The sequence below is a fragment of the Mchenga conophoros genome, linkage group LG16, assembly GCF_057382185.1.
Source record: "Mchenga conophoros isolate Kocher_MC1m ecotype Shallow Benthic linkage group LG16, M_conophoros_male_GT1.1, whole genome shotgun sequence".
NCBI lineage: Eukaryota > Metazoa > Chordata > Actinopteri > Cichliformes > Cichlidae > Mchenga > Mchenga conophoros.
The window spans coordinates 6,131,528-6,153,470 of NC_140541.1; the positions used below are offsets into that span (position 1 = coordinate 6,131,528).

The following is a 21,943-nucleotide window of genomic DNA, read 5'->3' on the forward strand; positions in this document are numbered from 1 at the left end:
CTTGAGTTCTAAAAGATAAAGCCATAAACATGTGTATCCGAGTCTTCTATCAAAAGTTACAGCTATTTCTATGAAGTTGTACAAAAACGCTTTCTTTCGCCAAGACAGTGCGTTTCTCACTGTTACATGCATTTGAATGGGGATCTCGACCGAAACAAAGTATAGGTTTTCATTATGTGAATAACTTGGAAATCTTAGCTCAAACAGCTGCAAAACCTGTTTTCCCAGCACGGGAACCTTGAGTTCTATAAGATAAAGCCATAAACATGTGTATCCGAGTCTTCTATCAAAAGTTACAGCTATTTCTATGAAGTTGTACAAAAACGCTTTCTTTCGCAAAGACAGTGCGTTTCTCACTGTTACATGCATTTGAATGGGGATCTCGACCGAAACAAAGTATAGGTTTTCATTATGTGAATAACTTGGAAATCTTAGCTCAAACAGCTGCAAAACCTGTTTTCCCAGCACGGGAACCTTGAGTTCTATAAGATAAAGCCATAAACATGTGTATCCGAGTCTTCTATCAAAAGTTACAGCTATTTCTATGAAGTTGTACAAAAACGCTTTCTTTCGCCAAGACAGTGCGTTTCTCACTGTTACATGCATTTGAATGGGGATCTCGACCGAAACAAAGTATAGGTTTTCATTATGTGAATAACTTGGAAATCTTAGCTCAAACAGCTGCAAAACCTGTTTTCCCAGCACGGGAACCTTGAGTTCTATAAGATAAAGCCATAAACATGTGTATCCGAGTCTTCTATCAAAAGTTACAGCTATTTCTATGAAGTTGTACAAAAACGCTTTCTTTCGCCAAGACAGTGCGTTTCTCACTGTTACATGCATTTGAATGGGGATCTCGACCGAAACAAAGTATAGGTTTTCATTATGTGAATAACTTGGAAATCTTAGCTCAAACAGCTGCAAAACCTGTTTTCCCAGCACGGGAACCTTGAGTTCTATAAGATAAAGCCATAAACATGTGTATCCGAGTCTTCTATCAAAAGTTACAGCTATTTCTATGAAGTTGTACAAAAACGCTTTCTTTCGCCAAGACAGTGCGTTTCTCACTGTTACATGCATTTGAATGGGGATCTCGACCGAAACAAAGTATAGGTTTTCATTATGTGAATAACTTGGAAATCTTAGCTCAAACAGCTGCAAAACCTGTTTTCCCAGCACGGGAACCTTGAGTTCTATAAGATAAAGCCATAAACATGTGTATCCGAGTCTTCTATCAAAAGTTACAGCTATTTCTATGAAGTTGTACAAAAACGCTTTCTTTCGCCAAGACAGTGCGTTTCTCACTGTTACATGCATTTGAATGGGGAACTCGACCGAAACAAAGTATAGGTTTTCATTATGTGAATAACTTGGAAATCTTAGCTCAAACAGCTGCAAAACCTGTTTTCCCAGCACGGGAACCTTGAGTTCTAAAAGATAAAGCCATAAACATGTGTATCCGAGTCTTCTATCAAAAGTTACAGCTATTTCTATGAAGTTGTACAAAAACGCTTTCTTTCGCAAAGACAGTGCGTTTCTCACTGTTACATGCATTTGAATGGGGATCTCGACCGAAACAAAGTATAGGTTTTCATTATGTGAATAACTTGGAAATCTTAGCTCAAACAGCTGCAAAACCTGTTTTCCCAGCACGGGAACCTTGAGTTCTAAAAGATAAAGCCATAAACATGTGTATCCGAGTCTTCTATCAAAAGTTACAGCTATTTCTATGAAGTTGTACAAAAACGCTTTCTTTCGCCAAGACAGTGCGTTTCTCACTGTTACATGCATTTGAATGGGGATCTCGACCGAAACAAAGTATAGGTTTTCATTATGTGAATAACTTGGAAATCTTAGCTCAAACAGCTGCAAAACCTGTTTTCCCAGCACGGGAACCTTGAGTTCTATAAGATAAAGCCATAAACATGTGTATCCGAGTCTTCTATCAAAAGTTACAGCTATTTCTATGAAGTTGTACAAAAACGCTTTCTTTCGCAAAGACAGTGCGTTTCTCACTGTTACATGCATTTGAATGGGGATCTCGACCGAAACAAAGTATAGGTTTTCATTATGTGAATAACTTGGAAATCTTAGCTCAAACAGCTGCAAAACCTGTTTTCCCAGCACGGGAACCTTGAGTTCTATAAGATAAAGCCATAAACATGTGTATCCGAGTCTTCTATCAAAAGTTACAGCTATTTCTATGAAGTTGTACAAAAACGCTTTCTTTCGCCAAGACAGTGCGTTTCTCACTGTTACATGCATTTGAATGGGGATCTCGACCGAAACAAAGTATAGGTTTTCATTATGTGAATAACTTGGAAATCTTAGCTCAAACAGCTGCAAAACCTGTTTTCCCAGCACGGGAACCTTGAGTTCTAAAAGATAAAGCCATAAACATGTGTATCCGAGTCTTCTATCAAAAGTTACAGCTATTTCTATGAAGTTGTACAAAAACGCTTTCTTTCGCCAAGACAGTGCGTTTCTCACTGTTACATGCATTTGAATGGGGAACTCGACCGAAACAAAGTATAGGTTTTCATTATGTGAATAACTTGGAAATCTTAGCTCAAACAGCTGCAAAACCTGTTTTCCCAGCACGGGAACCTTGAGTTCTATAAGATAAAGCCATAAACATGTGTATCCGAGTCTTCTATCAAAAGTTACAGCTATTTCTATGAAGTTGTACAAAAACGCTTTCTTTCGCCAAGACAGTGCGTTTCTCACTGTTACATGCATTTGAATGGGGAACTCGACCGAAACAAAGTATAGGTTTTCATTATGTGAATAACTTGGAAATCTTAGCTCAAACAGCTGCAAAACCTGTTTTCCCAGCACGGGAACCTTGAGTTCTATAAGATAAAGCCATAAACATGTGTATCCGAGTCTTCTATCAAAAGTTACAGCTATTTCTATGAAGTTGTACAAAAACGCTTTCTTTCGCCAAGACAGTGCGTTTCTCACTGTTACATGCATTTGAATGGGGAACTCGACCGAAACAAAGTATAGGTTTTCATTATGTGAATAACTTGGAAATCTTAGCTCAAACAGCTGCAAAACCTGTTTTCCCAGCACGGGAACCTTGAGTTCTATAAGATAAAGCCATAAACATGTGTATCCGAGTCTTCTATCAAAAGTTACAGCTATTTCTATGAAGTTGTACAAAAACGCTTTCTTTCGCCAAGACAGTGCGTTTCTCACTGTTACATGCATTTGAATGGGGATCTCGACCGAAACAAAGTATAGGTTTTCATTATGTGAATAACTTGGAAATCTTAGCTCAAACAGCTGCAAAACCTGTTTTCCCAGCACGGGAACCTTGAGTTCTATAAGATAAAGCCATAAACATGTGTATCCGAGTCTTCTATCAAAAGTTACAGCTATTTCTATGAAGTTGTACAAAAACGCTTTCTTTCGCCAAGACAGTGCGTTTCTCACTGTTACATGCATTTGAATGGGGAACTCGACCGAAACAAAGTATAGGTTTTCATTATGTGAATAACTTGGAAATCTTAGCTCAAACAGCTGCAAAACCTGTTTTCCCAGCACGGGAACCTTGAGTTCTAAAAGATAAAGCCATAAACATGTGTATCCGAGTCTTCTATCAAAAGTTACAGCTATTTCTATGAAGTTGTACAAAAACGCTTTCTTTCGCCAAGACAGTGCGTTTCTCACTGTTACATGCATTTGAATGGGGATCTCGACCGAAACAAAGTATAGGTTTTCATTATGTGAATAACTTGGAAATCTTAGCTCAAACAGCTGCAAAACCTGTTTTCCCAGCACGGGAACCTTGAGTTCTATAAGATAAAGCCATAAACATGTGTATCCGAGTCTTCTATCAAAAGTTACAGCTATTTCTATGAAGTTGTACAAAAACGCTTTCTTTCGCCAAGACAGTGCGTTTCTCACTGTTACATGCATTTGAATGGGGATCTCGACCGAAACAAAGTATAGGTTTTCATTATGTGAATAACTTGGAAATCTTAGCTCAAACAGCTGCAAAACCTGTTTTCCCAGCACGGGAACCTTGAGTTCTATAAGATAAAGCCATAAACATGTGTATCCGAGTCTTCTATCAAAAGTTACAGCTATTTCTATGAAGTTGTACAAAAACGCTTTCTTTCGCCAAGACAGTGCGTTTCTCACTGTTACATGCATTTGAATGGGGAACTCGACCGAAACAAAGTATAGGTTTTCATTATGTGAATAACTTGGAAATCTTAGCTCAAACAGCTGCAAAACCTGTTTTCCCAGCACGGGAACCTTGAGTTCTAAAAGATAAAGCCATAAACATGTGTATCCGAGTCTTCTATCAAAAGTTACAGCTATTTCTATGAAGTTGTACAAAAACGCTTTCTTTCGCCAAGACAGTGCGTTTCTCACTGTTACATGCATTTGAATGGGGATCTCGACCGAAACAAAGTATAGGTTTTCATTATGTGAATAACTTGGAAATCTTAGCTCAAACAGCTGCAAAACCTGTTTTCCCAGCACGGGAACCTTGAGTTCTATAAGATAAAGCCATAAACATGTGTATCCGAGTCTTCTATCAAAAGTTACAGCTATTTCTATGAAGTTGTACAAAAACGCTTTCTTTCGCCAAGACAGTGCGTTTCTCACTGTTACATGCATTTGAATGGGGAACTCGACCGAAACAAAGTATAGGTTTTCATTATGTGAATAACTTGGAAATCTTAGCTCAAACAGCTGCAAAACCTGTTTTCCCAGCACGGGAACCTTGAGTTCTAAAAGATAAAGCCATAAACATGTGTATCCGAGTCTTCTATCAAAAGTTACAGCTATTTCTATGAAGTTGTACAAAAACGCTTTCTTTCGCAAAGACAGTGCGTTTCTCACTGTTACATGCATTTGAATGGGGATCTCGACCGAAACAAAGTATAGGTTTTCATTATGTGAATAACTTGGAAATCTTAGCTCAAACAGCTGCAAAACCTGTTTTCCCAGCACGGGAACCTTGAGTTCTAAAAGATAAAGCCATAAACATGTGTATCCGAGTCTTCTATCAAAAGTTACAGCTATTTCTATGAAGTTGTACAAAAACGCTTTCTTTCGCCAAGACAGTGCGTTTCTCACTGTTACATGCATTTGAATGGGGATCTCGACCGAAACAAAGTATAGGTTTTCATTATGTGAATAACTTGGAAATCTTAGCTCAAACAGCTGCAAAACCTGTTTTCCCAGCACGGGAACCTTGAGTTCTATAAGATAAAGCCATAAACATGTGTATCCGAGTCTTCTATCAAAAGTTACAGCTATTTCTATGAAGTTGTACAAAAACGCTTTCTTTCGCAAAGACAGTGCGTTTCTCACTGTTACATGCATTTGAATGGGGATCTCGACCGAAACAAAGTATAGGTTTTCATTATGTGAATAACTTGGAAATCTTAGCTCAAACAGCTGCAAAACCTGTTTTCCCAGCACGGGAACCTTGAGTTCTATAAGATAAAGCCATAAACATGTGTATCCGAGTCTTCTATCAAAAGTTACAGCTATTTCTATGAAGTTGTACAAAAACGCTTTCTTTCGCCAAGACAGTGCGTTTCTCACTGTTACATGCATTTGAATGGGGATCTCGACCGAAACAAAGTATAGGTTTTCATTATGTGAATAACTTGGAAATCTTAGCTCAAACAGCTGCAAAACCTGTTTTCCCAGCACGGGAACCTTGAGTTCTATAAGATAAAGCCATAAACATGTGTATCCGAGTCTTCTATCAAAAGTTACAGCTATTTCTATGAAGTTGTACAAAAACGCTTTCTTTCGCCAAGACAGTGCGTTTCTCACTGTTACATGCATTTGAATGGGGATCTCGACCGAAACAAAGTATAGGTTTTCATTATGTGAATAACTTGGAAATCTTAGCTCAAACAGCTGCAAAACCTGTTTTCCCAGCACGGGAACCTTGAGTTCTATAAGATAAAGCCATAAACATGTGTATCCGAGTCTTCTATCAAAAGTTACAGCTATTTCTATGAAGTTGTACAAAAACGCTTTCTTTCGCCAAGACAGTGCGTTTCTCACTGTTACATGCATTTGAATGGGGATCTCGACCGAAACAAAGTATAGGTTTTCATTATGTGAATAACTTGGAAATCTTAGCTCAAACAGCTGCAAAACCTGTTTTCCCAGCACGGGAACCTTGAGTTCTATAAGATAAAGCCATAAACATGTGTATCCGAGTCTTCTATCAAAAGTTACAGCTATTTCTATGAAGTTGTACAAAAACGCTTTCTTTCGCCAAGACAGTGCGTTTCTCACTGTTACATGCATTTGAATGGGGAACTCGACCGAAACAAAGTATAGGTTTTCATTATGTGAATAACTTGGAAATCTTAGCTCAAACAGCTGCAAAACCTGTTTTCCCAGCACGGGAACCTTGAGTTCTAAAAGATAAAGCCATAAACATGTGTATCCGAGTCTTCTATCAAAAGTTACAGCTATTTCTATGAAGTTGTACAAAAACGCTTTCTTTCGCAAAGACAGTGCGTTTCTCACTGTTACATGCATTTGAATGGGGATCTCGACCGAAACAAAGTATAGGTTTTCATTATGTGAATAACTTGGAAATCTTAGCTCAAACAGCTGCAAAACCTGTTTTCCCAGCACGGGAACCTTGAGTTCTAAAAGATAAAGCCATAAACATGTGTATCCGAGTCTTCTATCAAAAGTTACAGCTATTTCTATGAAGTTGTACAAAAAGGCTTTCTTTCGCCAAGACAGTGCGTTTCTCACTGTTACATGCATTTGAATGGGGAACTCGACCGAAACAAAGTATAGGTTTTCATTATGTGAATAACTTGGAAATCTTAGCTCAAACAGCTGCAAAACCTGTTTTCCCAGCACGGGAACCTTGAGTTCTAAAAGATAAAGCCATAAACATGTGTATCCGAGTGTCAAGGGTTGACAATTTGTTCAAACACAGTAAGAGAGAAATGAGACACTGGCAGACCGACTCAGAGTTTCAAAGACGTGCGCACGGGTGAGAGTCTCTGAGCAGACTAACACACCGAGCACCGTTTACTCGCTTTATTTATAAGGCAAAATGGGTTACATAATACTTCCTCTTTCAACTGAAGAGGGGAGAGCTCAGGCATTGTCTTAGCTATCTAACTTCTGCACACAAACTGAAAAACAACGACACAGCCGTATTCATGCTTATCTGACATCGCAGACACTGAAGTAAAGAATGCATGTATATATCCTGTCTTTGTCAAACATCTCACACACTTAAGCAAGGAATACATTGTGTTCTTTTCAACAGTAAGCTTTACCGTGTGAAAATATATAAACACTTGATTATAAGGCATACTTGTTTCTACTTGATTATACTTTAATGATTTAACTAAAATAAAAATTCTCTTAACATTCCCTCCTGATGTTAATATATTTCACATGTTTTACTCAATGCATAGTCACTTGTTAGTCACATTTTCAACTTGCACGTCATTCAGTGAAATAATTAAACAACAAGCTTGTCAAGATTGTCATAGAGATTTTCTTCTCTCTCTCCCACACTCAGCATATCATACTGACGATAGGGATCCTCCATAACTGACTGAGCCAAGACATGGTTTCCTAACATACGCTTGAACATGTTTGTCATTATGCTTCTCAGACATGGGATAATACAAGCAATGAAAAGGCAAAATAGTAACATCACACTGAAAAGGGCCAACAGGCCTTTAATCAGTAGAGATTTCCAAGAGCCGCTCAGCAGCCAGTCCCACCAACCTTGAGTATCGGTAACGTAGTCCTGCTGCTGAGCGTCTCTCAGTTGTTTCAAAACATTCAAAGCATTTGTCATGTTTAATGAATGGATGTTATCAGGTATGTAGGTACAACATGTAGTGTTAAACAATACGCAGAGACCACCTTTCTCTGCGAGAATGATGTCTAAAGCCACTCGGTGCTGCATGACAGTGATGCGAATTGCATCAATTTCTTCATTCTGTCCTTGATTAATGCGGGTTGAAGCATTTAAAAATAATCCAAAACGATAGTCCAGGGTTTCTATCCGTAGTGCGTGTTTCCCTACTCCTATCCATGGAAACAAAGCGTGTATTACCTTCTGGCTCTTGGTCCAGAGTTTGAAGTCATCTGGTACATCAGAACCAAGATATGGATCATGGGGCTTGAGGCCTGTGTTACGTTTAGCTCTGGTGTTGCTGTTCACTGACATCTTAAAGGTGTGGTCAGATACCAGAACAGGGGCACAGAGTCCGGTGCTGTTTGGTGGCAGCATGAAATAGACTTTCAGGCCACACGCCCAAGCTGCGCCCTGTACCCAGTATGTACCTGTCGATGAGCCGATGCCATCCCAATCTGGTGCCGCCAGGATCATGGAGCAGTTTCGGTTTTGTCCTAATTTCTTCAGACCCTGGGGCGTACCTGTTTGTCCGGTTGCTCCTGTGAAGTTAAAGCACACTGGGTGTTGTATGTCAGGTGGCAAAACAACTGAGAATGATTTCAGTTTTCTATGGCTGACGTTTATATGCACCCAGTAGGCTTCATTGCAGGTGTAGTTTATATTTGGGTACTGGTGGGTGCAGTTTGTTATGTTGTAGATTAAAGACTTTACACTCTGTGGGACTATATATTGTGTAGTGTTGTGGCATGTGTTGCTGTTTTGGTCCTTTATGGATCCACCTATCACCATCACAGGTTTTCCTGGTGTTGAGCAGGTCCCGGTAATGGCTTTGTCATATATGCAGAGTGCTTCAGCCTTGGTTGGGGGTTTTCCATACACTGTGGCATGGAGTGCTGTCGTGGGCATATGTGAGCAGACATAGCAGTTTGCGGCATTGTCTTCTCTGTGCACTCTGTCATGGACATACCGGTACCATGCATTGTTCAGCCACGGGTGGTTGTGTTCTTTGTCTATCTCCTTCAGGTGCGAGTTGTCGTGGGTCCACCTCTTAGGTCGGAGAATAATTGGTACTGTCTTGTGGGTTCCACTGGGCATCAACCAAAAGAGTGTCGTCATCAGGAGGATAGCCATTAGACAGAATATGTAGCACATGAGTAGTTTTCGTTTGATGTCACAAGCGCCCAAGCACAACAGCTTTGGGGCTGGAACTGGTGCTAGCATTGATTCTGAAGCTGGTTCTTCTTCTGGATTTATCAGGTTGTTTTCCTCAGTCATCTTGTTGAGATTTTATTCAGGCGTCCCTGGTGTTATTATTGGTTCTGCTCTTCGGTGGGATAGGTCAGTCTGATCTTCAGGGCGACCAGGCACACCCGAGCTCCCACGTGAGTAGCACTGCCGAGGAAGCACAGGGCGGGAAACCCGTTCAGCCCTGTCCTCCAGCAGGGGTTCACGTAAGAGTCAGGGGAACCGGCGTCTTATTGTGGTGCAAACACTTTCTTCACGTGGGATTGATGAATCCACGAAACTCGTTCGGCTATCTTACACGCTGTGGGTGTGGTAAGTAGCACCTGGAAGGGACCTTCCCACTTTGGAGCACTCCAGTTTTTCCGCTGGAGGACTTTAATCAGAATCCAATCACCGGGGTTCAACCTGCAAGAAACTGAAGAAAAGTCACTCGGCAGTTGATTGCTTAATCTCACTTCTTTATTCTCAAATAGTTTTGTCATCCATTCTGCCATTGTTGTTTCTGCAATAGATTTATTAATTGGCTCACTCATTATGGGGAGTGGAAAATGTCTGCCATGTACGATTTCAAATGGCGTTAGACCACCTGTTCCTTGAGTTATTCTCATCCATAATTTAACCAAGCTTAGACATTCAGGCCAAGGTTTTTTAGTCTCTTCCATACATTTCCTCAACCTTTGTTTAATTGTGCCGTTAGTTCTCTCGACTAATCCTGCACTTTGTGGATGATAAGAACAGTGATGTTTTATGCTGAAGCCTAAAGCTTCAGAAACTTTACTTATTACTTCATTTACAAAATGTGTGCCATTGTCTGATCTTATCAGAGATGGAATACCGTACGTTGGAATAAAATGATTACATAGACATTTTGCTACTGATATTGCATCTGCTTTTTTCACTGGGTATATTTCTGGCCACTTGGAAAATACATCAATTATCACAAGTGCATATTTGGAGGATTGTGATTCATTTAATTCTATGAAATCCATGTGGACAGTGTGAAATGGATGCGGTGGTATAGGGAAATGCCCTCGCTTTGGACGTAGATTTCCCTGTGCGTTGTGTCTTTGGCAAATCATACATGTTCTGATAAACTCTTGTGCTGAACTTTCAAAATTTTTTGTATAGAATTGTTTATTAAGAATATTAATCATCCCTCCTGATGACACATGAGTTTTCCCATGTGTCACTAAAGCAGCAGTTCTATGCAAAGATTTTGGAAGCACTGGTTTGCCATTACACATCATGAGGTTGTCTTTTAATTCTGCTCCATCTTTCACCCAAGATTTTTGTTCACTCAGCGATGCTGTTTTCTGTGCATCTGCTAGTATTTCTAAAGGTATTAGATCTATGATTTCTGTTGTTAAAACATCAATTTGTTTTTCTGCAGCTGCTTTTGCTGCTTTGTCAGCAAAGTTATTTCCTCTCGTAATTTCTGTGTCATCCTTTTGATGAGCTGCACATTTGCATAGTGCTAATTCTTTTGGCAACGTTATTACTTCTAATAGCTTTTTTAGAAGGTTTGCATGTTGAACTGTGTTGCCTGAGGAAGTTGTCATTCCTCTGTTATGCCATATTTTAGCGAAATGATGAACTGCTGAATAGACATATTGACTGTCTGTGTAAACATTAACACTTTGACCCTTATATAAAGTACATGCTCTGATGACTGCGGTTAGTTCTGCGCTTTGAGCAGAGTTTGAGGAGCTGAGAGCTTTTGCTTCTATTACTTTATCAACAGTTGTGACCGCATAACCCACACAATTTCTACCGTGAATGTCTTTTGACGCTGAGCCGTCCACAAAAACATTACTGAAACTGCTCTGGGGGGAGCTGTATATATCAGTGCGAGGTTTTGTATCTTCCTCTAATTTTTGAATGCAACAGTGTTGTTCTCCGTCCAGAGAAGTCGGCAAAAGTGTACTTGGGTTTAGCTGGCCACACTTCTCTATTTTTATGTGTGATTGTGTAAGTAGAATCCCCACATAAGAAAGTTGTCTTGCATGCGTGAGGAAAGAGAGGTTCGCTTGGAGCAAAATAGAGGTCACTGCATGTGGGACTTTGATGATCAATTTATGTCCTAGAACAATGTCTGCACATTTTTTAACTGCCTCTGCTGCTGCTGCGCATGCCTGAACACAAGTAGGTAATCCAGCAGCTACAGAGTCAAGTTTGCATGAGTAGAAAGCTAATGGACGTTGTTTTTCTCCAAAAGCTTGAGTTAAGACTGCTTTCATATACCCTCCTGCACCATCAACATGGAGAACGAAAGGTTTTCCATAGTCTGGTAATGCTAAGACGGTACATGTCTGCAGTGCTATTTTCAAATCAACGAAAGCTTTTTCTGCTTCTGGAGTCCATTGTACTTTGTCTTTTAATGCTAGATCTTTACCATAAATGAGGTTCTGTAGTGGTTGAGCTAGTAATGCGTATTCTGGAATCCAGCATCTACAGAAATTGCACAGTCCTAAAAAACTCATCATTTGTTGTTTAGTTACTGGTTTTGGGGCATTTTGGACTGCTATCTTTCTGCTCTCTAACAGCTGCCTGCCTTGTCCTGTCAATTTGTGGCCAAGGTATGTTACTTCCTGGCTCCACAATTGCAGTTTATGCTGTGACACTTTATGGCCTTGCTCTGCGAGATGTTGCAAAACTGTTAATGTATTTTCTTTGCACTCATCTTTTGTATGGCCTGTGATCAATATATCATCTACATACAACAAGAACTGCCCTGGGGCAGGGAGCGTACAAGATGACATTGATTTTCTCAAAGCCTCTGCATACAGAGTTGGGCTATTCTGGAATCCCTGAGGCAACCTTGTATAAGTATACTTTTGATTGTCAAAGGTGAATCCGAATAACTTCTGTGAGTCAGGGTGCAGAGGTACGGAGAAGAAGGCATTGGACAAGTCTATTACAGAGAACCACCGTTCTTTTGGTGTTACTTGATTTAGAATTGTGTGTGGATTTGCAACCACTGGAGGTATTTGCTCTGTTACCTCATTTATTGCTCTTAGATCATGAACTAAGCGATATTTTCCTGTATTAGCCTTTTTTACTGGAAAAATTGGTGTATTACACGTGGCTTCATTAGTTTTCACGAGAATACCTGCTTTTTGCATCTCTGCTATGACTGGTCTGATACCTTCTTTTGCCTCTGCACTCAAGGGATATTGTGGTTTTACAGGCCTATATGAGGTTGTAGTTTTCACCACTACTGGATCTGCTCCTTTTATTAGGCCTACATCCGTGGGTCCTTGAGACCATAATGTTTGTGGCAGCTTCTCTAGTTCTGGATGTGCTTCAATTGTTAATACTTGTCATTCATCTTGCTCTGTTGTGGCTAAATGTGTGGCTGGTGTGGCTGTCACCGGCCAACACAGCGTTAGCCTCATGCACCCAGTTCTACGGCCTTTTTGCCAGTCCTCACACTCTATTTTGTCATATCTGTCCATTTCTACATTTCTCAGCACTGTGCCTAACTCAGACCAAGGCGTTTGGTCGTTGCGTGCAACAGATACATGAGGGTTGCACATCTTATTTAAGCGCTGCACTGCATCTGTCTGTAACACTGAGCATACTGCATTACCACTCTGTGTCACATACAGGTGTTGTAGGACTAATTTTTGCGGTCCTAGTCTGTGCACTTGTTGATCATAAATTTTGTCTGGACCTGGGACATATTTATACCACAAGGTGTTGTGATATTTTGCTGGGTCCTGTCTATGTGAGTGCTCAGGTAAGTACATATTAGCTTTGGCCTCTAATGGTTCAAGTTTTGGTAAATCTAAGGCCCAGTAATAATTTGGCTCACCTAAACCTTCACAAACAAAAATGTCTTCAGTTTGGCTCTGACTTTCAGAGAGTAGGAGTCTGGCTTTCATGCCACTTTCTTCAGGAAAAACTCCTATTTTTAATTTTGTTAAAGCATCTCTTCCTAACAAATTTAGTGGACAAGATGGATCATAGATGCACTGATTTTTGCAGGCACGGCCACTATCTCTATGTGACATAAAAAGGGGGTCGGTTAGATGCTGTTTTGTCACATGTCCTGAGGCTGATTTCACGATTAAGGTATCTTTTGAAGAGGTTAAATTTGGGACTTCTACTGTTAGGACAGTTTTACAAGCACCTGTGTCGCAAAGGAATTTTATTGGGACCCCGTTAACGTGCACTATAACGGTGGGCTTTGCTTCTGAGCCTAGCAGCAGTTGTTCAATGTTGTAAACTTCCCCTTCACTTGTTTCACTTCCCTTTTCTTGTGCTAGTCATTCATCACGGCGTCTGCGCCTGTCATCTCCACCTTCCTGTTCTTGGCTTACATTTCTACAGTTTCGAGCAAAGTGCCCGATTTTACCACAGTTATAACATCTCATATCTCTTCTATCTCTTCTTTGTCCTGCTTTTTGCTTTCCCCTACTTTGCTTAAAACCTGCCGTGTGTTGCTGTCCTGAGAAGGCTATAAAGCCTGTCTCTGGATCAATCATGAAAACTCCTTCTGTTTTTTCTTTTTGTTTTTGAATTTTGACTGCATGCTCAGCATATTGTAGGGCTTCAGGCAAGGTTCCTGTATTTTGAGTGACCCAGTGTTTGTCTACATGTGCTTTTATCTTAGGCAGTAGACCATTTAGGAAGGCATTTTTTAATTGTTGTTGAAAAGCAGACAGTGGATCGGCATCATAATTTAGCCCTGAGTTTTGTCTGAAAACTGGGCGTAGGCGATCCAAATAGTCTGATGCTGTCTCTCCTTCCTTTTGTTTGCACTCTCCTATCTTTCCATAATCTGGCCTTGGGGCTAAAATAACTTCTATTCTGCCATACAAGTTATTAAGCTCCTGTATTAATTGGGGAGTGTCTGGCCCCAACACGTCACCGTTTAAATCATTTCCTGTAAATTGACCTCTAGCTCTAGGAAGACTTAAACCTAATAAATCTTGAAAAACTTGATGCATCTCATGACCATTTAAACCCCACCCCTGACGGATCAATTCCACTGCATCTCGCCACGGCCGGAAGCCTTCTTTAAGGGGTGGCACATCTTTTAGTACATTCTCTCTGTCTTTATGAGACCAGGGTCGGAATGCATAAATTAAAGGCTCACCGTCTACTGGTATGACTCCTTGGGCGTCTGGGGGACCAGTGGGTTGACCGTACCTGGGGTTAGATAAGGCTACCATTGGAAACTGACCTACAATTTCTGTTTGTTTGGAATGACCATGCTTAGTCATAAGATCAAGTTGTTGTCTGGCCTCCATATAGGGATTTGAAACAAAAGGTTTGTGAGGAGAGCTTACAGGAAGTGCTGACGTAGGGTTAGGTGCAGCTGCTGCAGGCTGTGCAGGCTGAAGAGCATAAGGAGGGGGGTACGGTTTTTCTTCTCCTGCAGTTTTCTGTTTATCTTTAGTTTCCTGCTTTTGGGCACGTTTAGCAATGCGTTTATCGTTTTCTACCATCCACGCCTTGAAAAGGTGCCATTCTGCTAAGCGTTTTGCTTTTTTCTTTTGGCTCTTTTCCTCAAATAATTCTTTTTGTAAAGCAGCCTTTAAAGCAGTTATTGATTCTTGATTGCATTTGCCTTGCCAGGCTGGGCAAGAAATTTTATGTGGATTTCTCCACCTATTTGCACTGACTCTTCCTGCATTTGGACAGTTTTTTTCCAACCATCCTTCATCTGCTGTTAATTTTACTTTAGTTTTAGAGTTACCCATTTTGAACTAATTACGTCAGAACTGTGACACCTTCTTTGGCATGAAAAAGTGAGAATGGGTTTTCGATAACAGCCTTCTACTCTCCCACTAATTGAGAGAGCGGTTATCAATTTTACGTGATGAAGCACAACCCTTTTTTCCACCTTTACCAATACGTGAGTGTACACAGGAAAACAGTTTGAGAAGTGGTTCGACCGCGTATTGGGTCGTAAAAACAACTCACTCCTCACAAACAAAGCGCGTTTCTATGATTTTTATTGAGATTTTCCGTAGGCCTATTTATTTGTGTAACACCTTCACCTTCAGCCACTCTTCTTGAGTGACCGGAAACCTGTTCCGTTGCAGCCACTCCCAGAGCGACCGGAACTTTTAATAGCGATTTTTCTAGAATTTCGCTCTTGCCTGTCGTCTTCTTAGTCCCGCATGGACACTGAGATCTGTCGGCGTACCTAGGTTTACACACTACTTAAAGGAAAATCTCAATATCAACGTATTTTAGCGCTTGGTGGAATGCGTGTCATATTCACCTCTACTGTGGCGCTGCGTTTTAAGATCCGGTGCTCATCGGGTCCTGGAGCCGTGAAGGCCGAACGCTGACCGGAGATCGAATTCACGTTCCCGGGTTTTTCGTTTTACTGATCAGATTTCTTCCAGCGCAGGCGTCACGACGTCAGGATCCGATGGAGACCGTCTGTGGAAAACTAGACGTTAAAATAACAGTCAGTTCTCCGGCTACGAAGGACCAATTAAATGTCAAGGGTTGACAATTTGTTCAAACACAGTAAGAGAGAAATGAGACACTGGCAGACCGACTCAGAGTTTCAAAGACGTGCGCACGGGTGAGAGTCTCTGAGCAGACTAACACACCGAGCACCGTTTACTCGCTTTATTTATAAGGCAAAATGGGTTACATAATACTTCCTCTTTCAACTGAAGAGGGGAGAGCTCAGGCATTGTCTTAGCTATCTAACTTCTGCACACAAACTGAAAAACAACGACACAGCCGTATTCATGCTTATCTGACATCGCAGACACTGAAGTAAAGAATGCATGTATATATCCTGTCTTTGTCAAACATCTCACACACTTAAGCAAGGAATACATTGTGTTCTTTTCAACAGTAAGCTTTACCGTGTGAAAATATATAAACACTTGATTATAAGGCATACTTGTTTCTACTTGATTATACTTTAATGATTTAACTAAAATAAAAATTCTCTTAACACCGAGTCTTCTATCAAAAGTTACAGCTATTTCTATGAAGTTGTACAAAAACGCTTTCTTTCGCCAAGACAGTGCGTTTCTCACTGTTACATGCATTTGAATGGGGATCTCGACCGAAACAAAGTATAGGTTTTCATTATGTGAATAACTTGGAAATCTTAGCTCAAACAGCTGCAAAACCTGTTTTCCCAGCACGGGAACCTTGAGTTCTATAAGATAAAGCCATAAACATGTGTATCCGAGTCTTCTATCAAAAGTTACAGCTATTTCTATGAAGTTGTACAAAAACGCTTTCTTTCGCCAAGACAGTGCGTTTCTCACTGTTACATGCATTTGAATGGGGAACTCGACCGAAACAAAGTATAGGTTTTCATTATGTGAATAACTTGGAAATCTTAGCTCAAACAGCTGCAAAACCTGTTTTCCCAGCACGGGAACCTTGAGTTCTAAAAGATAAAGCCATAAACATGTGTATCCGAGTCTTCTATCAAAAGTTACAGCTATTTCTATGAAGTTGTACAAAAACGCTTTCTTTCGCCAAGACAGTGCGTTTCTCACTGTTACATGCATTTGAATGGGGATCTCGACCGAAACAAAGTATAGGTTTTCATTATGTGAATAACTTGGAAATCTTAGCTCAAACAGCTGCAAAACCTGTTTTCCCAGCACGGGAACCTTGAGTTCTAAAAGATAAAGCCATAAACATGTGTATCCGAGTCTTCTATCAAAAGTTACAGCTATTTCTATGAAGTTGTACAAAAACGCTTTCTTTCGCCAAGACAGTGCGTTTCTCACTGTTACATGCATTTGAATGGGGATCTCGACCGAAACAAAGTATAGGTTTTCATTATGTGAATAACTTGGAAATCTTAGCTCAAACAGCTGCAAAACCTGTTTTCCCAGCACGGGAACCTTGAGTTCTATAAGATAAAGCCATAAACATGTGTATCCGAGTCTTCTATCAAAAGTTACAGCTATTTCTATGAAGTTGTACAAAAACGCTTTCTTTCGCCAAGACAGTGCGTTTCTCACTGTTACATGCATTTGAATGGGGATCTCGACCGAAACAAAGTATAGGTTTTCATTATGTGAATAACTTGGAAATCTTAGCTCAAACAGCTGCAAAACCTGTTTTCCCAGCACGGGAACCTTGAGTTCTATAAGATAAAGCCATAAACATGTGTATCCGAGTCTTCTATCAAAAGTTACAGCTATTTCTATGAAGTTGTACAAAAACGCTTTCTTTCGCCAAGACAGTGCGTTTCTCACTGTTACATGCATTTGAATGGGGAACTCGACCGAAACAAAGTATAGGTTTTCATTATGTGAATAACTTGGAAATCTTAGCTCAAACAGCTGCAAAACCTGTTTTCCCAGCACGGGAACCTTGAGTTCTAAAAGATAAAGCCATAAACATGTGTATCCGAGTCTTCTATCAAAAGTTACAGCTATTTCTATGAAGTTGTACAAAAACGCTTTCTTTCGCCAAGACAGTGCGTTTCTCACTGTTACATGCATTTGAATGGGGATCTCGACCGAAACAAAGTATAGGTTTTCATTATGTGAATAACTTGGAAATCTTAGCTCAAACAGCTGCAAAACCTGTTTTCCCAGCACGGGAACCTTGAGTTCTATAAGATAAAGCCATAAACATGTGTATCCGAGTCTTCTATCAAAAGTTACAGCTATTTCTATGAAGTTGTACAAAAACGCTTTCTTTCGCCAAGACAGTGCGTTTCTCACTGTTACATGCATTTGAATGGGGAACTCGACCGAAACAAAGTATAGATTTTCATTATGTGAATAACTTGGAAATCTTAGCTCAAACAGCTGCAAAACCTGTTTTCCCAGCACGGGAACCTTGAGTTCTAAAAGATAAAGCCATAAACATGTGTATCCGAGTCTTCTATCAAAAGTTACAGCTATTTCTATGAAGTTGTACAAAAACGCTTTCTTTCGCAAAGACAGTGCGTTTCTCACTGTTACATGCATTTGAATGGGGATCTCGACCGAAACAAAGTATAGGTTTTCATTATGTGAATAACTTGGAAATCTTAGCTCAAACAGCTGCAAAACCTGTTTTCCCAGCACGGGAACCTTGAGTTCTAAAAGATAAAGCCATAAACATGTGTATCCGAGTCTTCTATCAAAAGTTACAGCTATTTATATGAAGTTGTACAAAAACGCTTTCTTTCGCAAAGACAGTGCGTTTCTCACTGTTACATGCATTTGAATGGGGATCTCGACCGAAACAAAGTATAGGTTTTCATTATGTGAATAACTTGGAAATCTTAGCTCAAACAGCTGCAAAACCTGTTTTCCCAGCACGGGAACCTTGAGTTCTATAAGATAAAGCCATAAACATGTGTATCCGAGTCTTCTATCAAAAGTTACAGCTATTTCTATGAAGTTGTACAAAAACGCTTTCTTTCGCAAAGACAGTGCGTTTCTCACTGTTACATGCATTTGAATGGGGATCTCGACCGAAACAAAGTATAGGTTTTCATTATGTGAATAACTTGGAAATCTTAGCTCAAACAGCTGCAAAACCTGTTTTCCCAGCACGGGAACCTTGAGTTCTATAAGATAAAGCCATAAACATGTGTATCCGAGTCTTCTATCAAAAGTTACAGCTATTTCTATGAAGTTGTACAAAAACGCTTTCTTTCGCCAAGACAGTGCGTTTCTCACTGTTACATGCATTTGAATGGGGATCTCGACCGAAACAAAGTATAGGTTTTCATTATGTGAATAACTTGGAAATCTTAGCTCAAACAGCTGCAAAACCTGTTTTCCCAGCACGGGAACCTTGAGTTCTATAAGATAAAGCCATAAACATGTGTATCCGAGTCTTCTATCAAAAGTTACAGCTATTTCTATGAAGTTGTACAAAAACGCTTTCTTTCGCCAAGACAGTGCGTTTCTCACTGTTACATGCATTTGAATGGGGAACTCGACCGAAACAAAGTATAGGTTTTCATTATGTGAATAACTTGGAAATCTTAGCTCAAACAGCTGCAAAACCTGTTTTCCCAGCACGGGAACCTTGAGTTCTATAAGATAAAGCCATAAACATGTGTATCCGAGTCTTCTATCAAAAGTTACAGCTATTTCTATGAAGTTGTACAAAAACGCTTTCTTTCGCCAAGACAGTGCGTTTCTCACTGTTACATGCATTTGAATGGGGAACTCGACCGAAACAAAGTATAGGTTTTCATTATGTGAATAACTTGGAAATCTTAGCTCAAACAGCTGCAAAACCTGTTTTCCCAGCACGGGAACCTTGAGTTCTATAAGATAAAGCCATAAACATGTGTATCCGAGTCTTCTATCAAAAGTTACAGCTATTTCTATGAAGTTGTACAAAAACGCTTTCTTTCGCCAAGACAGTGCGTTTCTCACTGTTACATGCATTTGAATGGGGATCTCGACCGAAACAAAGTATAGGTTTTCATTATGTGAATAACTTGGAAATCTTAGCTCAAACAGCTGCAAAACCTGTTTTCCCAGCACGGGAACCTTGAGTTCTATAAGATAAAGCCATAAACATGTGTATCCGAGTCTTCTATCAAAAGTTACAGCTATTTCTATGAAGTTGTACAAAAACGCTTTCTTTCGCCAAGACAGTGCGTTTCTCACTGTTACATGCATTTGAATGGGGAACTCGACCGAAACAAAGTATAGGTTTTCATTATGTGAATAACTTGGAAATCTTAGCTCAAACAGCTGCAAAACCTGTTTTCCCAGCACGGGAACCTTGAGTTCTATAAGATAAAGCCATAAACATGTGTATCCGAGTCTTCTATCAAAAGTTACAGCTATTTCTATGAAGTTGTACAAAAACGCTTTCTTTCGCCAAGACAGTGCGTTTCTCACTGTTACATGCATTTGAATGGGGAACTCGACCGAAACAAAGTATAGGTTTTCATTATGTGAATAACTTGGAAATCTTAGCTCAAACAGCTGCAAAACCTGTTTTCCCAGCACGGGAACCTTGAGTTCTATAAGATAAAGCCATAAACATGTGTATCCGAGTCTTCTATCAAAAGTTACAGCTATTTCTATGAAGTTGTACAAAAACGCTTTCTTTCGCCAAGACAGTGCGTTTCTCACTGTTACATGCATTTGAATGGGGATCTCGACCGAAACAAAGTATAGGTTTTCATTATGTGAATAACTTGGAAATCTTAGCTCAAACAGCTGCAAAACCTGTTTTCCCAGCACGGGAACCTTGAGTTCTATAAGATAAAGCCATAAACATGTGTATCCGAGTCTTCTATCAAAAGTTACAGCTATTTCTATGAAGTTGTACAAAAACGCTTTCTTTCGCCAAGACAGTGCGTTTCTCACTGTTACATGCATTTGAATGGGGATCTCGACCGAAACAAAGTATAGGTTTTCATTATGTGAATAACTTGGAAATCTTAGCTCAAACAGCTGCAAAACCTGTTTTCCCAGCACGGGAACCTTGAGTTCTATAAGATAAAGCCATAAACATGTGTATCCGAGTCTTCTATCAAAAGTTACAGCTATTTCTATGAAGTTGTACAAAAACGCTTTCTTTCGCCAAGACAGTGCGTTTCTCACTGTTACATGCATTTGAATGGGGATCTCGACCGAAACAAAGTATAGGTTTTCATTATGTGAATAACTTGGAAATCTTAGCTCAAACAGCTGCAAAACCTGTTTTCCCAGCACGGGAACCTTGAGTTCTATAAGATAAAGCCATAAACATGTGTATCCGAGTCTTCTATCAAAAGTTACAGCTATTTCTATGAAGTTGTACAAAAACGCTTTCTTTCGCCAAGACAGTGCGTTTCTCACTGTTACATGCATTTGAATGGGGATCTCGACCGAAACAAAGTATAGGTTTTCATTATGTGAATAACTTGGAAATCTTAGCTCAAACAGCTGCAAAACCTGTTTTCCCAGCACGGGAACCTTGAGTTCTATAAGATAAAGCCATAAACATGTGTATCCGAGTCTTCTATCAAAAGTTACAGCTATTTCTATGAAGTTGTACAAAAACGCTTTCTTTCGCCAAGACAGTGCGTTTCTCACTGTTACATGCATTTGAATGGGGATCTCGACCGAAACAAAGTATAGGTTTTCATTATGTGAATAACTTGGAAATCTTAGCTCAAACAGCTGCAAAACCTGTTTTCCCAGCACGGGAACCTTGAGTTCTATAAGATAAAGCCATAAACATGTGTATCCGAGTCTTCTATCAAAAGTTACAGCTATTTCTATGAAGTTGTACAAAAACGCTTTCTTTCGCCAAGACAGTGCGTTTCTCACTGTTACATGCATTTGAATGGGGATCTCGACCGAAACAAAGTATAGGTTTTCATTATGTGAATAACTTGGAAATCTTAGCTCAAACAGCTGCAAAACCTGTTTTCCCAGCACGGGAACCTTGAGTTCTATAAGATAAAGCCAAACCTTGAGTTCTATAAGATAAAGCCATAAACATGTGTATCCGAGTCTTCTATCAAAAGTTACAGCTATTTCTATGAAGTTGTACAAAAACGCTTTCTTTCGCCAAGACAGTGCGTTTCTCACTGTTACATGCATTTGAATGGGGAACTCGACCGAAACAAAGTATAGGTTTTCATTATGTGAATAACTTGGAAATCTTAGCTCAAACAGCTGCAAAACCTGTTTTCCCAGCACGGGAACCTTGAGTTCTAAAAGATAAAGCCATAAACATGTGTATCCGAGTCTTCTATCAAAAGTTACAGCTATTTCTATGAAGTTGTACAAAAACGCTTTCTTTCGCCAAGACAGTGCGTTTCTCACTGTTACATGCATTTGAATGGGGAACTCGACCGAAACAAAGTATAGGTTTTCATTATGTGAATAACTTGGAAATCTT

At 39.9% G+C, this 21,943-nt stretch overlaps 1 protein-coding gene across 1 annotated transcript; it reads right to left on the reverse strand.

Moving 5' to 3' along the window:
- Positions 1–6,977: 6,977 nt before the first annotated feature.
- Positions 6,978–16,063, reverse strand: LOC146556156 (uncharacterized). The gene is made up of 2 exons (XM_085249632.1): positions 15,372–16,063; positions 6,978–9,551 (listed from the first exon to the last, which is right to left on the reverse strand). Exon 2 carries the CDS (start codon positions 9,164–9,166, stop codon positions 7,484–7,486), a length of 1,683 nt encoding a protein of 560 aa, XP_085105758.1. The 5' UTR covers positions 9,167–9,551; positions 15,372–16,063; the 3' UTR covers positions 6,978–7,483.
- Positions 16,064–21,943: the final 5,880 nt, after the last annotated feature.